Here is an 18,082-nt window from a genome sequence, read left to right on the forward strand (position 1 = left end):
ATCAGGCATGTTTTTTGATTAATACAATTAAATATACCCATTAAAAAGGAGTAAAACAGAAAAAAAAAATTAATTTAGAAAAAAAAGTAAATAAAATGGAATTAAAAAAAAAAAGCGGGGGCCTATTTTTGCATGCAAATATATATTTTTAAATGTATTAGTTTATTTGTGTAATATATTTTTGTAAAGTTATAGTTTTGTGATAATACTTTGATATGTTTGCTATTTGCAGTGAGTACTATTTACTATTCTTTCATAGTGTAACAATGTTGCTTTGGCAAAGTGTCTGTCAAATGAACTAAAATCTAAAGCACAACATGACTTTGCTAACACGATGAGTTCATGATCCAATGTTTCCGGAGTATCATAAGATGGGTGAGTCAGGTCATCAACCGTTTTCTTTGTTCAGTTTGCACACTGAACATGGGTTAACTTATGGCTCTTATTTTTGAACTCTCAAAGTGCACCAGATTAATGAATTTAACTTTAAAAAATATCAGATTTTCTCCTGGGGGGCATGCCCCCCAGACCTCCCTAGGAGGATCCATGTTTATCCACCTGTGCCTAACAAAATCTTACGTAATTATGATGTGAGCTCCCATCCACCACTACTAGCCCCTGATGTTTTCTAATCCTAGAAACGCCCGTGGACTACATTACCCATGAGCTGAAAGTCATATGATGTGACTGCAGCGTCAAATGACGTTTCAGGTGTGTTCGTCTTGAAGCGGCGCTGCGCAGACCGATTGGCGTATGGCATCAAAGTACCGCGAGAGCGAAGACGGCTCCGTATGCGTTTAAATCCCTCTCGCGATATTTTGATGTCATACAGTGATCCGTCTGCGCAGCGCCGCTTCTAGTTGAACACACCTATTGCTGCTCCCTGTGTTGCTGTGTTAGCAGAACGTACCCCAGATCTCAGTGGAGGCGGTAGCCGCATCTTTATTTCTGTTCCTCACTGAAAAATACCACACTTATGCTCTTCAGTACAGTACAGGACCAGTGAAAAACATACACATGAGGTGAGACATCTGGTTTATCACATCTCGTTCGTACCGGGAGAGTTTTTTTGCTAAACAAATAACGTTACAGTGTTGCTATGTGAGTCATGTGACTTTTCGGGTTTCGTCATGGCATGTTTTGTGCCTTTCAGATTTGTTTACGCTCCTAGAGCAGTGAATATAGAGCATATGATGGTTATGAATGAAAGAAGACTAGTAGTGTTTGATCATGATTGTGTCTTAGCCAAGACTTGGCCTGATGTCTTGATTGAATCTTGAGTTAATTCATTGTTAGTGAGGATGATAGTTAAGGATAATCCCATTACATTGTGGTAATGTCACAGCTGTTATGGTGACATGAACTTTAAGGACATTTAGGATAAAGATTTCAAGAAATGTTCGATACTCAATATACTATTTACCAGCTTTTAATCGAGCTGCTCTAAAGATAAGGTTCAGACAGTGCTGCATTGTTTCTCCTGTAGACAGCATGTTTCATTTCCTCATCACTTGTCTGACATTTCTGCTTACTGATCAGCTGAGAAATACAGTCGTGTCCCGTGACTTTCAGACGTGTTCTAAAGTGCAAACCTTACTGACTGTCGTTTTATAATGCTGTTCAACCACTTTAGTCAATTTGTGAAACATCCTTCAGACAAGTTAGTAGCAAATGCTATTCAAAAATTGCTTTCAAGAAATTAATACTTATAATCAACAAAGACGCATTAAATTGAAAGTAACAGTAAATGGATTTATAATAAAACAGTAGATTTATATTTAAAATAAAAGATTTTAAAATGTATGATCAGCAGAGAAAAAAAAACTATCATATTTCCATAAAAATATACAGAAGTCATAATGTTTTTCCACATTGTTACTCGGGCAGCAAATCAACATTCTAAAGGATCGTGTGAGACTGAAGACTGGAGTAAAATTACATTTTAAGATACACATTTTAAAGTTCAGCAAAATCAATAAAATTTCGAATTATTTTTAGTATTTGAAAAAAATGTTTTGTATTTGAATATATTTTTAAATGTAATTTATTCCTGTGATTTCAAAGCTGAATATTTAGCATCATTACTCCAGTCACATGATCCTTAAAAATCTTTCTAATATATTGATTTGCTGCTCAAAAACATTTATTATTATTATGCTGAAAACAGCTGAGGTGAATAGAGGTTTCTTCAGGTTTCTTTGAATAGAAAATTCAGAAGAACAGCGTTTATCTGAAATAGAAATCCTTTGTAACATTATAAATGTCTTTATCATCACTTTTGATCAATTTAAAGCATCCTTGCTAAATATAAGTATTAATTTCTATAATTTCTTCTGACTCCAAGCTTTTGAATGGTATAGTGTATAATGTTACAAAAGCTTTTTATTTCAGATCAATGCTGATCTTTGGATCTTTCTATTCATCAAAGAATCTTGACTGTTTTAAATATTGATAATAATAATAATAATAATAATAAACGTTTTTTGAAATCAGCAAATTAGAATGATTTAATGATGCTGAAAATTCAGATTTGATCAAATTAATAAATTACATTTTAAAATATATTAAAATAAAAATAAGTTATTTTAAATAGTAAAAATATTTCACAATATAACTGCCTTTGCTGTATTTTGGATCAAATAAAATAAAAACATTAAAATAATTAAAAATAAAAATAAAAACATTAAAAATCTTACTGTTCAAAAACTTTTGACTGGTAGTGTATATTAAAATAGAAAACAATAATACAATCAACTTCTGTGAAATCAAATTTGTTCTAAGATGCAAACCACACTGTCATTTTATGTGCTGTTTGTCAATTTGTTCTCTATTTTCCGCAGGTGGCGATCACAAAACGTGACAGCCTCTCTGTAACTGTATGGACCCTGTGGATGTGCGTTAGTCCAGGAGTGTGTTTGCACCATTGCCCCCTCAATGGTGGCGACTCCAACTGACAGCACAAGTGTGTTTGCCTCTACTTTTGCCCTATGGTGTGTCCTTGTCAGTTTATCTGAGAGTCTGTGAGAAAAGCAAGCATCATGTCAAGGGCAGAAAGGGCGATTAATAGTGAAGCGGGTGACTGGGGGTACAGTGAGGATGCTGGTGAAAGAGCATGGCTCTTACAGAGCCCCAGTGTGGACTCCATCCAACTACCTACTCAGTCAGACGACAGACGTGGAGGGACTTCATTACTTGGTGCTGTGTTCATTGTAGTGAATGCTGCTCTGGGAGCCGGACTTCTTAATTTTCCTGCTGCTTTCAACATGGCTGGAGGCGTCACAGCTGGAGTGACCCTTCAAATGGTGAGATACACTTACAAACTATTGTAAACAAAACCATACAGTGTTAACTTGAAGTAGAAAGTGTCTGTTCTTTGAAGTTAAATGTTAAATGCCTTGTTCATTTAATCTTTCACAGTGTATGATTGTCTTTATCATCACTGGGCTGGTGATCTTGGCTTATTGTTCTCAGGTAAGCAAAAGTGTGTTTAAATGATGAGTTAAGCAGTTTAATCCAACTCTTCTAAGGAGACACTATCTTTTATATAATGAACAGAGTAAATTCACATATAAACAAATGACATACATGGAGCACCTCAGATATGATAAACATGGAAGTTCAAAGATATATAACTGATTGATGTTTGAGCTTCTGCTCTATGTATTTTGTTCACATTTTTTTTAGGTGAGCAATGAAACAACATATCAGGAGGTGATTCGTGCGGTATGTGGAAAGGCTCTCGGTGTTGTATGTGAGCTGGCCATTGCTGTTTACACCTTTGGCACCTGCATAGCCTTCCTTATTATTATTGGGGATCAGTTAGACAAGCGTGAGTATGTTCATATATATATGATACATCAAAATAGTCTGAATGGAGTCTAATTTCCTGTCTTTCTTCCTACAGTGATTGGCGCAATAAACAGTGAGTCAGAGAAAGAGATTAGTTTGCACTGGTACACGGATCGTAAGTTCACCATCACTTTGACCTCAGTGCTGATCATACTGCCTCTGTCCATACCCAAGGAGATTGGCTTCCAGAAGTATGCCAGGTAAAAACGTCTTGTGATTTTCTTTATTGTTTAACTAAGTTATTGTTTTATGCAGTGCAGTGTTATGTCACAGCTGTGACTAGTGCAAATGTTTTTGCTTAAATTGCACTTTTGAATGATCTTTTCTGGTTAAATCATACATACTGATTGATCTGTAGCACCCTGAGTGTTATCGGCACCTGGTATGTGACAATCATAATCATCGTCAAATACATCTGGCCTGACAAAGACATTTCTCCAGGAATCATCCCAGTCAGGTCAGAAGTACATTTTAAATAGTTATTTGAGTAACATATTAAACAAGAGATATTGATCACTGCTATAATGTGATGTTTGTTATTTTTCAGCCCTGCATCCTGGACCGACGTGTTCAATGCCATGCCCACAATCTGCTTTGGTTTCCAGGTGTGTGAACTTAATGTTTTTGGAAGTCTCTTATGCTCAAGGCTGCATTTATTAGTTAAAAATACAGTAAAAAATAAATAGAATTAAATATTTTTACAATATAAAATTACTATTTTGTACTGAAATATATTTTAAAATGTATTTATTCCTTTGATGGCAAAGCTGAATTTTCAGCATCATTACTCCAGTCTTCGGTGCCATGTGGTGTTTCAGAAATCATTCTAATTTGCTCATTTGCTGCTCAAGAAACATTTCTTATTGTTACCAGTGTTTATTTTATTTTTTGTCAGGATTCTTTCATGAATAAAATGTTCAAAAGAACAGCATTTCTGTGAAATAGAAATCTTTTGTAACATAAGTGTCTTTAAAGTAACATTTGATCAATTTGAGGCATCCTTGATGAAAGTACTCATCAACAGTTGAAGTCAAAAGTTTTCATACGCCTTGCAGAATCTGCAAATTTTAATTATTTTACCAAAATAAGAGGGATCATACAAAATGCATGTTATTTTTTATTTAGTACTGCCCTGAATAAGATATTTTACATAAAAGACATTTACATATAGTCCACAAGAAAAAAATCGTAGTTGAATTTATAAAAATTACCCTGTTCACCCTGTTACTTACTCTTGATTCTTAATACTGTGTTGAAAAATGTTCAAAAATTCACCACTTTTGAAATCTATTAACAAATTTTTCCTTTCATTTTCCCAGTGTCACGTCAGCAGCGTTCCTGTTTTTAACAGCATGAAGAAGCCAGAAATCCGGCCTTGGTGGGGAGTTGTGACAATAAGCATGATCATCTGCCTTTTTGTGTATACAGGCACAGGTATGGGAGTTTGAATTTGCTGAAATACTCTAATGATAAAGCAGGCAGATCATTCTAATATGAACTGGTTGTGTAACATTTGATCTTGTTTTTCTCTCTGCAGGTGTCTGTGGCTTCTTGTCATTTGGCGCAAGCGTAAGCCAGGATGTTTTGATGTCATATCCATCTAATGACGTTGCGGTAGCCATTGCTCGCGCCTTCATCATCATCTGTGTTGTTACCTCATATCCAATCCTGCACTTCTGTGGAAGGTAACAGGCTTTTGTGGGCGATCCACCTTATTTTAACACTGTTTTCTGTGAATGTGCTGCTCTTACAGAAAAAATAAGGTAGATAGATGTGTATGAAAGATAGATATTTATAATCAAATCTAAAAACAAAAATCTGTGTATTTGTTTGTGCTTTAGGGCAGTGCTGGAAGGTTTGTGGCTGCGTTTTAAAGGAGAGGAGGTAGAGACAGATGTGGCCAAAGAACGGAGACGGAGGATACTGCAGACACTCATCTGGTTTTGTCTTACACTAATTCTTGCTCTCTTCATTCCTGATATCGGACGAGTCATTTCACTAATTGGTGGTTTGGCTGCATGCTTCATCTTTGTTTTTCCAGGTATTAAATTTAAAAAGCTCTCAGAAGGGCTGGACGATATGACCTAAAATCAAGATCACGATTAATGAATGATTATTTTTGTTTTTTTTTTCTTCTTCTTCTTCTTCTTATTTATTACTTTGCCATCATATTTAAAGATATGAATTTGACTTATTCCTCTCAGTGATCTTGTCCTGTCACTCTATTTGCGCAAGTATTTACTCTAGGTTCTTAGTGGCCATTCACACAGAACACGTCTTTGCATCTAAAATGCGAGACGCAGCACTCGGGAATGGTTTAATAAAATAGTGCATAATGCGTACTCCGCCATGTTGCCATCAAATACAAAAGTTGCCATTCCAACCTGCTCCTGTAAACAAAGGCTTGCAACGCTTGTCCCACCTCCGTGATCTTCTAATTGGTCCACTGTTTTGGAACTGACATTGATAAGTGGTGCTACGTGTATTAAAGGAGAAGTCTACTTTCAGAGCAACAATTTCCAAAAATTTACTTACCCCCTTGTCATCCAAGATGTTCATGTCTTTCTGTCTTCAGTCGTAAAGAAATTATGGAGCGTCTCACACAGGAGTAGTACGTTTAAGACGCTGTGTCAAGTTAAAGGAGAAGTCCACTTCCAGAACAACAATTCACAAATAATGTACTCACTCCATTATCATCCAAGATGTTCATGTCTTTCTGCCTTCAGTCGTAAAGAAATTATGGTTTCTGAGGAAAGCATTTCAGGATTTTTCTTCATATAATGGACTTCAGTTATGCCCCCGAATTTGTACTTCCAAAATGTAGTTTAAATGCAGCTTCAAAGGGCTCTAAACGATTCCAGCCGAGAAAGAAGGGTCTTATCTAGTGAAACGATCTGTCATTTTTTTTCGAAAAATAAAAATTTGTATACTTTTTAAGCACAAAAGCTCGCGTAGCACAGGCTCTCGGATGCGTGTTCACGGGTCGTTCTTGAACGATTCGTTCATTTTGAACGAATCTTTAATGTCACTCGTGAAGAACGAGTCGTCTCGGGGAGTGATTCATTCAGTCGCGCATGCGCAACATCATATTCTGGAATTAGTTCACTTGTTTTGAGTCTTCGGCTTTTTCGAGTCGTTCGTTCATCTTATGGGGCTGTCATGTGACGCTGATTTTGCTAAAATGAACGAAATGACTCGGAAAAAGATTTGTTCATTTTGCTGAACGAGACTCAAAGATCTGAGTCGGTAAAATGATCCGAAATTCCCATCACTACTATGAATCATGTCTAAGTTCATCTTATTTTCTCCTACAACTTCAGAATCATCTGACATGTACCTTTTTGTTTGTAAACAGCGATTGACTTTTGCACTTTCTTAGTCTTTGCACGTTCGCTTTGTAAAAACTGGGTCTGTGGTTCCACCTACATTCGGCGTGACCTTCCGACATGATTTAATAGTACGTAGCGTCATTAACGCGCATGCCAGAGCCTGTGCTACGTGACCTTTTGTGCTTAAAAAGTATACACATTTTTATTTTCCAAAAAAAATAACTGATCCTTTCGCTAGGTAAGACCCTCTGAAGCTGCATTTAAACTACATTTTGGAAGTTCAAAATCGGGGGCACAATTGAAGTCCATTATATGAAGAAAAATCCTGAAATGTTTTCCTCAAAAACATAATTTCTTTACGACTGAAGGCAGAAAGACATGAACATCTTGGATGATAATGGAGTGAGTAAATTATTTGTGAATTGTTGTTCTGGAAGTGGACTTCTTCTTTAACTTGACACAGCGTCTTAAACGTACTACTCCTGTGTGAGACGCTCCAAAAGACGCGAGCGCAATATAGTATACCATATAGTGCTGACTACACACGTGGTAGTGTGTTTTTAATAAGAAATTATTAACAGGGTTAAAAAAAACAAGATAACCAACATGGGAAAAAATATAGGTTGGAGGTTCTGAATTTCAGTTTTGATTACTTTTCCATTAGTCGTCCAGCCCTAGCTCTCAGACTTTTCTTTTGCTTGTATCGCATCAATGTTTTTCCAAACAGTGACTGCATTTAATCTCTTTTATTTTTGTAATGTTTGTCTTTAGGGTTGTGCTTGATTCAGGCAAAGCTTTCAGAGCATGATGTCAGAACAGCCAGGTAAACTTATTTATTACTTATTAAAGGATAAGTTCACCCAAAAATAATCATTAATGGATCACCCTACTTGTGTTTATGTTCGAAACAAGAGAAGAGATTTTTACTGAAACTTGTGAGATTTCTGTCATGAAGACCATTTCACCAAAACTTTTGCTTCAGAAAGTTCTTAAAAAGACATTGTAAAAAAGTAATTCACATTAAAGGAATAGTTCACACAAAAATGAAAATTTTGTCATTAATTACTGATCCTCATGTCATTCCAAACCCGCAAGACCTTCGTTCATCTTTAAAGCACAAATCAAGATATTTTTAATGAAATCCAAGAGCTTTCTGACCTTGCGTAGACAGCAATGCAACTGACACGTCCAAGGCCCAGAAAGGTAGTAAGGACATCGATAAAATAGTTCACGTGACATCAGTGGTTCAACCTTAATTTTATGAAGCTACGAGAATAGTTTTTGTGCGCAAGGAAAACAAAAATAGCAACATTATTCAACAATTTCTTCTCTTCTGTGTCCTCTGTGTGGTGTTACTAACAAAAAGGATTCTCGTAGCTTCATAAAATAAAATTATAAAATAAAATTATGGTTAAACAATGTCCTTACTAACTTTCTGGGCCTTGCTGTCTATGCAGGGTCAGAAAGCTCTTGGATTTCATCAAAAATATATTAAGTTGTGTTCGGAAGATGAACAAAAGTCTTGGAACAGCATGAGGGTGAGTATTTAAAGTGATCATTACATGTCTCTTCAGAAGACTTTGAATAAACTGCTCAATTCATATGTCTTTATAAACTTGGTGACACATTTTGAAAATGAATGAACGTCTTATGGGTTTGGAAAAATATGAGGGTGAGTAAATGATGACAGAACTTTCATTTTTGGGTGAACTATCCTTATAAACAATATTCAACAATGCCTAAAGCTGTATATTCAATTGTAAAACTGATAACCTAATTATTTCTCTATAGTTGGAAGGGAATGGTGGTCTATGGGGTCATTATGGTTACAATTGGTGCTTTCATCTTTGGCCAGACGACCACTAATGCCATCTACCAAGATATCATCAATCATCCCAACAGCCCATAGGAAGGGTTGCTGTGACCCCCATGAATACTGGGCATGAATATGAACCGGTAGAGACAAACTAAAAACATGGGAATGAAGACTGTACAAATCATGTCTACCACTGACCTCTATCACGTCTTCAGGAGACTGTTTTAAATATCTCGTATTGTAAAGCGCAGCAGTCCCACAGAAGTCTATACCTCTTGATGTAGTGGATCACCCACCAGCATGCAGCATCAAGCTCTCTGCTCTGGCTGTTTGTGAATGGAGGACCCCTGTGAAGGACATTGTTCTTCACCATTTTTTCTGAATGGATATGGACATTGTGTTAAATCTTCCGATGTTAGATCTTCCAAATATATGTCCCTTTCTTTTGAAATGTAATTTTTTTTTGTCCATGTTCTTTTTTAATTTTTATATATTTTTTTAAGAAACTGATTTTATGAAAGCCTTATATACTTGACATTGCAAATGTGGTCAGTGTTCATGATGTTTACCCTTAGAATCTTATTGCAAACTTTTTTTTGATGACTTGCACTGCCAAACATGTAATTCTACAGATCCATAAGATCTAATAGTGTGTATGTGTATGTGTGTGTATATATACCACTTTAGACCAGAAGTGACACTTATTTAAACTGTATTGCAGAAAATTCTTGATGAACGGTTTTAATTTGTTGCATTGTTATTGTTTTAGGTACATTTTCTGAATGTGTTTTTCATTAAGTTGTTGCTTAGGCCAAGGGTGCAATAATCTCTGATTTTACTGAAGTTTACTGATACTTGAGTGAATATAATGAAAACTAGATGATTTACTGAAAAAGTTAATTATTTTGTGTTTATTTTGTTTTGGGGGAAATTCAAAAGTATTGAAGTTAGTGTGAATGAGAATTTCTTCAGTAAGTTTCTTTGAACCATTATCTGAACAGTTTAATTGAGTCACATTGGTGTGCTGGTGACCCTTTCTGTACTACATGTTCCAATTCTCAACTGTGCATACATATTATGAAAATTCCTCATGGATTTAATCAGTAACACTAGATGCATGTTTGCTTTTCCACAATCATGTATTATTGTATGTTTTACTGTTTCAGTGCAATCACTAAAGGGATGTTCCACGATAAATCAACAAACTGATTCTGTGCTCCATTCTGTGCGACTTAAAAAATGCAAAAAATATTTAAATAAACAGAAAAAGTAAATGGTTGGCTACATAATGAATGCTCAGTTTGAAGCAGTATCATTTTGTAAATTTAATGATTCATGCATGAGTGGGAATGGTTTTTTTTTTTTTTTTAATCTCTTCTGCAACACTTTATTGCATTTTACTGATGGACTTTGTGATAGAAAGAACGCATCCATCTACCAAGCTGTATTTTTTTTATTTGTCCAAACATCTTCACTGACCATGCTTCATCAGTGTGGATTTCTAAATTATAAATACTGTTATATTGTTATAACGATACAACACTGTATTGAAAAAGCAAGTTAAACATTGCTGTGGACGAAATTTGTGCTGCATTTTATTAGACAATTTCTTTGGAAATGCACTGGAATTTGATAGGGCGTTCAACAAAAACAACAACAACAAAGAAACTATAGATATATAGTAACATTTCTTAGATGTTTCAGGTTGTACTTCAATTAAAACAGTAAAGCTTTGATTAAAAAAATATACGTATAAACATGCTGCATATGGAGAAACCATCATGCCTATTGATACCCATCTCTTTTCATTTGCATATAGTGTGCTGTTGTGTAGAACCACAGTAACATCTGAAATAAAAGTAGCTATGGGTTCAAGGTTCAAAAATTAATGAGGGCTTGTGGCAAAAATAATAAGAGGAGAAACAGAAATAAGAAATGTGTATTAATAATAATTTCTTAATAAGAAAAATGCCCCCAAAGTTTTACATAACTTGCACTAGACTTGGCTAATGTCATGGACCAACATGTTTGTCTATGAACCAAAACGTTTTCTATACTGGTAGTAATTATCATTATTACAATATAAAGAGCAATAGTCTACAAAAACAATAATGATTTTTGTCATAATATTGCAGCTCTATAAGCTCCTGTTTTTACATGTATAATTTAGATACAATTTTATTATTGACAAAAATATTGATTCAAGTAATTGGGTAAATTTAAGTATTTGACATTAAAGACAACATATGGTTTTTGTAATAATAAGGTGATTAATAAACGGGTTTTGGCCACTTTCTTAGTTAGTCAGGTTGGTAGACGAGCTGGAACAACCAGCTAAAACCAGCCTAGCCAGACTGGGAGACCAGCAAAAACCAGCTACCCAGCTACTTCCAGCCTAAACCAGGCCCATCTCTGGTTTTGTTATTGAGGGTCATATGTTAAATGAAATATCAAGTTATTTAAAAAATAATAATTTTATATACGTGTATTTGCATAAAATTGCTCTTCAATATTTTTCTACCTAGCTGATCCAGCAAATTTGAATGAATCTGCTGTTTGCTATGTGATCCTTAATCTGTTCATAATAATCATCTGAAGGAATACCAGGTGATAATTTACACCTCACACAAGGAGTCAGCGAAGGAGAGTCTGGATATTTGGGCGGAGACTAGTTTGTCTGCATCACCTGACGACTGTAAAAGTCATATGACAGTCAGAGAAAAGGAAACGCAAACAGGGTCGCAGGAGTCTTTAAGACTTGGGTCCGTGTCCGTGGTCCATCAGACTGTGAAATGTTTTCTCTGCGGGTCTTCTTCTGTTTTTTGTCCGTGTCTGTGCATGTCGCGAGCGGCATGTATGATCCAGATGAGGTGCTGGATCTACCAGGCATGTCTTTTAAACCCAATTACCGCCAGTGGTCAGGATATCTGAAGGCCAGTTCTGGCAAGTTTTTGCATTATTGGTGAGTTTTATTAGTCTTTTTTCCTTAAACTTATCAGCATGAGAATATGCAGCATGTTTTGTTTATGAGGAGGATAACGTTACTATATTTAGGCAAATGAGTTTCCGCATTCACACCTAAAGAAAAAACAGAGTTTACATGCGACAAGCGACATTTTAATCTTTATTTTTTCAAGTTTGTAATTTATATATATATATATATATATGTATGTATATGTATATGTATGTATGTGTATGTGTGTGTGTGTTTACATGTTTTATGGGGACATTCTATAGGCGTAATGGTTTTTATACTGTACAAACCCTATTTTCTATCGCCCTACACCTAAACCTAGCCCTCGCAGGAGACTGTGCACACTTTTACTTTCTCAAAAAAACTCATTCTGCATGATTTATAAGCCTGTTTCCTCATGGGGACCTCACAAATGTCCCCACAAGGTCAGTTGTACTTGTTCTTGCTACATTGTGGGGACCAAATGTCCCCACAAGGATAGTAAAACCTGAAATTTTTGACATTGTGGGGACCGCAGGCCGTAAAAAAATGATTAAAAATAGTAAATGATGTTTATCTGAAAGTGTAACGATGCAAACATGTTTTCTGTGAGGGCTGGGTTTAGGGTTAGGGTTGGGTTAGGGGATAGACAATATCGTTTGGTCAGTGTAAAATCTATAGAAGTCTGTGGAAAGTCCCCACAATTCACAAAAACAAACGTGTGTGTATGTGTGAACCTGGTATTTATCACATTATGGGGAACAAATGTCCCCACAAGGATAGTAATACCAGTAAATTTTGTGTGTGTGTGTGTTTTGGCGATATCGTGGTTCTTTAAGGTACTGTGATATGGACTACACTCTAAAAAAATGGTGCTAAAATGTGTTGTTGTTTTTTGGCTTGCAATCGTAGGGGAACCACTTTAAGACAAAGTATGTATATATATATATATATATATAGGGTATTCTGTAGTTAAAGATGGTGCTATATAGCACCTTAACCACCCAAAGGAACCATTACAGGTTCTTCATAGGTGCTATATTGCACTTAAATTGGTTCCCCTATGAGCCAAAGAACCAACTACCACAATGAACCGCTGAAGAACCCATTTTTTGTGTGGAGTATGAGACTATAGAGTATAAAATATTCATATAAGTTACCATAGTATGTTTGCTGTCTAGAAAACTATTGTATTTTGTTCATGTGTAGTTAAAACTATAAAACTATATATTTTTTCTGGTACTGAATTGTTATTGTGATTACAAGTAGTACTGTGTAAAAAGACTTTCCTTGGGTTTGAGTGTACTATAGTTTGAGTCTCTTCAGTAACACGTTATCATTGTTTTGTGTATTCATTATTGCATTAAAGAGAATTTGTATAATGTTACAGGTTTGTGACGTCTCAGAGGGACCCGCTGAAGGACCCAGTCGTGCTGTGGCTGAACGGAGGGCCAGGCTGTAGCTCTCTGGATGGGTTTCTATCAGAGAATGGCCCCTTTCATGTAGGTTGATACTTACATATTTAAGAATTTACAATGCATTGCTCAAGAGCTGATTTAGTCTTAAAGACCTAAGAACTAACGAGGCTATAAAATTTAGAGAGGGGAAAATACATAAATGTAATTTCAGTCATTGAGTTCTATATTGCTTTTCTGTACAAAACAAAACCATAAATGCCTCAATAAACATTGTGTTTGTTCTGTCTGTCCTTAGGTCAATGATAATGGAGCCACATTGTATGAGAATGAATTCAGCTGGAATAAAATTGCCAACGTCCTTTATCTTGAGTCACCTGCTGGAGTGGGTTATTCCTACTCAGATGACCAAAAATATCAAACCAATGATGATGAGGTAAGTGTCTACACATTCAAAGACACTCTTAGCCTTTAAAGATGGAGATTTAAAGTCTTAACGTGTACTTTTTTTCTTTAGGTGGCAGATAACAACTACCTAGCTTTGCAAAGCTTTTTCATCAAATTCCCAAATTTCACCCAGAATGAGTTTTTCATTTTTGGTGAGAGTTATGGAGGCATCTACGCACCAACACTCAGTCTGAGAGTTGCCACTGGAGGTAAACTTAAAGTGAACTTTAAGGTAGGTTTAATATGCTTATTTCATTTTTTTTTTAAATTTCAGTTATTATGTTGTTTACTTGTCTTTTTATCTTTTATGTCTTTTTCTTTTATCATTCATTTTGTTGCCTTTGCAGGGTTTTGCTGTGGGAAATGGCATTAGTAGCTTCGCACTAAATGACCAATCACTAATCTACTTCGCCAACTATCATGGCCTGCTTGGAGAACAGTAAGCTAAATCAATTACTTCTGTAGGTGGAAACTCACGTGTATATTTATATTGCAATACTGACAATGAAAAATTTGATACATAGGCTGTGGAAGGATCTGAATGACAACTGCTGTCAAAATGGAGTCTGTAATTTCTACAACAATTCTAAAGAGGCCTGCTCTGTTGTGGTAATGTGTTGTGAATGCATTTCACATGCTTTTCTTATACAACCTTGCCAATGGTTATTTAAGTTGATTAGTCTTCTGTCGTTTGCAGGTAGCGCATGCGTTTAATATAGTCTATAACTCTGGATTGAATACATACGCGCTGTATCTTGACTGTGCTGGTGGTGTCACATCTCAGAGAGCCATGAAGCATCTTTTCAGAAACTTTAGGAAGCATTGGGAAGCTAAAAAGGTAAGTCTTGTTCGATCTGATCATGCAGCCTGCCAATAAACTAGATAAAACAAAGGAGAAATATGCTTTTTTTGTTTGTTTAGTTAGTAGGAAGTCCTCCAAATGGAGTGCCTCCATGCATCAACAGCACCGCTCAGATGAACTGGCTTAACCGAGGAGATGTAAGGAAGGCACTGCACATTCCTGATGTACTACCACGTTGGGACATCTGCAGGTAAACTGACGTCTGTCCTCACGGTTTCAGTGTGTCTATGCATGAGCGAGTATGTACATACAGAGTTCTTCCTTTTTTATCCAGTGATGCTGTGGGAAACCAGTATCACACCATTTATGAAACTGTGAAGGATGTGTATCAGAAGCTGCTGGCGTTGGGTCTGAGAGCTTTGGTCTATAATGGAGATACCGATATGGCTTGTAACTTCCTTGGGGACCAGTGGTTTGTTGAACAGCTTGGACAGAAGGTAAGTTGTAATGCTCTGCAGAATATTATAGCATCTTCTAAGATGTAATGTTGGGTTTTTTCTTCTTCAAGGCGAGCACACTGTACAAACCCTGGATTTCTGATAACCAGATTGCTGGATTCTACCAGCAGTTTGGCAACATCACTTTCCTCACAGTCAAGGTAGGCATCCATGCAGCCTGTCTTCATCTTTTCCAAGGTGTCTTTTCAAACAGTTTGAAATTTTCACATGTACAAAAGCATGACATACAACTTTGCTCTTTCAGGGTGCCGGTCACATGGTTCCTCAGTGGGCTCCTGGTCCATCTTTCCAGATGCTACAGAGTTTCTTGTCCAATAAGCCTTATTGAATGTCCTCCGGACCATGTCCTGTCTTAAAGCACTAAATCAGATTTTTAGAAGTGGTCTGTTTTTTAAGAAAACAGGTTTTAAGGAAAGTGTTGAAATGTGACATGAAGTTGCACATGAATTTTCTCAGGGACTGTTGGGTGTATGCGTGTTAGCATATGTTTGGGAATTTTGAAATGCTTTTTATTTTGGTAAATGTTTGAATCTTTGTTTAAAAAGAATTTTTCCTCAAAGACTAGGGTTGGTTTTCATAGTCATGTTGATCATAACAATCACATAATCCCAAATATAGGTACACTATTTGAAATAGTATTAATGGATGTCACGTGGTTTTAAAATGTTTCAATTATGTCCTTAAAACAAGAGTTACTGTTATGGGTCATTCTATGGAAATGTCAATTTTTCTGTCCCTAGCCTTTACAAAAATATTACACTTGAAAAACACTTTAGGTTTATATGTTATGTTATTTGAACAATGACACTATCTACACTATTAGCTATCAATTTGGCATTATTTGTTTTTCAATGAAATATTTTGAATTCCAAGCACCACAAAACCGCTCATCCCCACAGCCATGTACAGAGGGAAAGTGCTTTATTTTGAGTTCAAAAACAAGCTTTTCTACCATTTAAAATGCAATAATGTATTCATAACTATCAAATATATGATGTAAATTGCATAAAAAAACAAAATGCAGAATAAATATTATATCATGTATAATATACAATGAAAGTAGTGGTCCCCTGGAGTGTCATTGGTGTTACTGTTAACAAAAATGGTTTATTTTGAAATAAAAATCACACTATTTTCTGAAGATGTATGAAAAGGGCTCATGTTAAGTCCACTGTCTCTTTTCCGTTATCAGAAATTTGCTCATTTATCTCATGATTTCATATGAAGGTTTTAGTTGAAGTCACTGGTGTGACCTACTTTATTGTTAGAGAATTGTAAAAAGCTACAATACAAATGGATTAAACTACTTAATTTAGTGAGTTTACCATGATTGACAACATGTGGTTTGATACCTTGCAGCAGCCTTTTTGTAAAATTATTTTTGCATGAAAATTGTCACTGGTGTTACCTTCCTTATAGGAAAATAAATGCACAAAAAGATAAATCATTAAGCTGTCATTTATATGTATTCATGAAGTCAAAAGTTAATCTAATAATGTGGTCTTAAGTTTAAATGTTAGAAAAAGAAATACATTTTAAGACATCTTTCCATGCCAAAAGTGGACATTTCTGTAGCATCGCCCTTGTAGGATCTGGTTATTGAATAAGTGCTGAGATGCTCCTTTTTTAATTTGCCAAATAAAGTACTGAGGACAAATCTGTTTATTGTCTTTTTGTTCTCACCCCTGATACACTCAACACTGAAATAAAGTTTTTAATTATTTTTAATTATCTGGATCTATGGTAATGGCCTGCAAAACCCAACAGTCAGATCATCTAAGAAAGATTATATGGAGCATTTAATACTACATTTGACCAAAGATACTCCTTCAGGTATGTGGAAATTCAACCCAACAAAACTAAAATTTTAATGTTTTTCACATGGAATCAGTATGAACCAAGAATTAAAAAAAAAAAAAAAACTTTTTAGTGTAGTTTGTCTGTGTATATCTGTGTTGTTAAAGGGGTCATCGGATGCAAAGTTCACTTTTTCATGTTGTTTGAACATTAATGTGTGTTGGCAGTGTATGTACAAATAAACCCTATAATGATAAAAATCCATGCAGTGGTTAATCTGTAAAAATAATATCCCCTTTTTTCAAATTGAGCCATTCTCAGATGCCTGAAGCCGCTCCCACGATAGTTGATTGACATGAGCGTCTTACCTCAGATCAGCTGTAACAGTCCGACCTCCATTGTTTCGATGCTGGAGAGGGGATGTAAGAGAATATCTCCGATTGAGCAATTGAGGTGTTGTGTTGCTGGATGTAATAATGAACATAGTGGTCATCATTTACTTCCGACATCTGACCCGCTGAAGATGCAGTGGATTAAGTTTGTTTGTGAAGGGAATGCGCCTCCTGATATACATAAATGTGCCTATGTTTGCGCAAATCATTCGTGATCCAGGTTCACCTACAGCAGAAGTGAGTCTAAGCATGGCAAAAGTAAACAGGCTCGTCACTCCACAGAGAGAAGAGAGGGGCGGGGCGAGCAGAGCTCATTAACATTTAAAGCAGCCTCGACCAGAACAGGTTGATTTTTACAGAGCTGATTTTGGCAAGTTAAAAAGGGTGTTGTTTTACACAACCATTGAGAATTTTTAACCAAAGTATATTATAGACTTTTCATTAAGACCCTAAAGAATCATATCAACTTGTGGAAAATGGGCATCCGATGACCACTTTAAGCTTATGATTTGACTAATGTAGCAACTGTTTAAACCGCAGCATCCAGAAGTATTAACATGAGAAATGAAAATGAACTGTTGTCATTTTCCTGTTGCGTGTAAAACCTAAAACCTGTGTGGTAGAGTATATATAAAAAGAGGAAATAGAAATTATCAAAGATAGTGCTGAATCCATATGGAGCTGGTAATAGAGGAGCCAACAGAGGACAGTTCAACGGCAGAAACATGTTACCAGTTTAAATGTACAGTAGATGGCGGTACTTG

General features: G+C 35.8%; 2 protein-coding genes across 3 annotated transcripts; both read left to right on the forward strand.

Annotated features, from left to right (window-relative positions):
* The first annotated feature begins 869 nt into the window (after nucleotides 1-869).
* Nucleotides 870-10,283, forward strand: slc38a7 (solute carrier family 38 member 7). Of its 2 annotated transcripts, none has more exons than XM_051115857.1 (12): nucleotides 870-1,022; nucleotides 2,841-3,302; nucleotides 3,418-3,471; nucleotides 3,685-3,829; nucleotides 3,905-4,049; nucleotides 4,208-4,306; nucleotides 4,397-4,454; nucleotides 5,169-5,283; nucleotides 5,387-5,534; nucleotides 5,691-5,890; nucleotides 7,950-8,001; nucleotides 8,970-10,283. In XM_051115857.1, exons 2-12 carry the CDS (start codon nucleotides 3,039-3,041, stop codon nucleotides 9,085-9,087), a joined length of 1,398 nt encoding a protein of 465 aa, XP_050971814.1. In that variant the 5' UTR covers nucleotides 870-1,022; nucleotides 2,841-3,038; the 3' UTR covers nucleotides 9,088-10,283. The 2 variants fall into 2 exon arrangements, with proteins under 2 accessions (XP_050971814.1, XP_050971815.1); XM_051115858.1 differs by lacking the exon at nucleotides 8,970-10,283 and adding an exon at nucleotides 8,636-8,917.
* A 1,410-nt stretch (nucleotides 10,284-11,693) lies between these two features.
* si:ch211-122f10.4 (cathepsin A-like) lies at nucleotides 11,694-16,576 on the forward strand. The gene is made up of 11 exons (XM_051114221.1): nucleotides 11,694-11,956; nucleotides 13,338-13,449; nucleotides 13,661-13,798; nucleotides 13,880-14,041; nucleotides 14,157-14,248; nucleotides 14,334-14,418; nucleotides 14,507-14,647; nucleotides 14,731-14,861; nucleotides 14,946-15,108; nucleotides 15,180-15,269; nucleotides 15,374-16,576. The coding sequence occupies exons 1-11, from the start codon at nucleotides 11,787-11,789 to the stop codon at nucleotides 15,455-15,457; spliced, it is 1,368 nt and encodes a 455-aa protein (XP_050970178.1). The 5' UTR covers nucleotides 11,694-11,786; the 3' UTR covers nucleotides 15,458-16,576.
* Nucleotides 16,577-18,082: the final 1,506 nt, after the last annotated feature.

The sequence above is a fragment of the Labeo rohita genome, chromosome 7, assembly GCF_022985175.1.
Source record: "Labeo rohita strain BAU-BD-2019 chromosome 7, IGBB_LRoh.1.0, whole genome shotgun sequence".
Taxonomy (NCBI): Eukaryota; Metazoa; Chordata; class Actinopteri; order Cypriniformes; family Cyprinidae; genus Labeo; species Labeo rohita.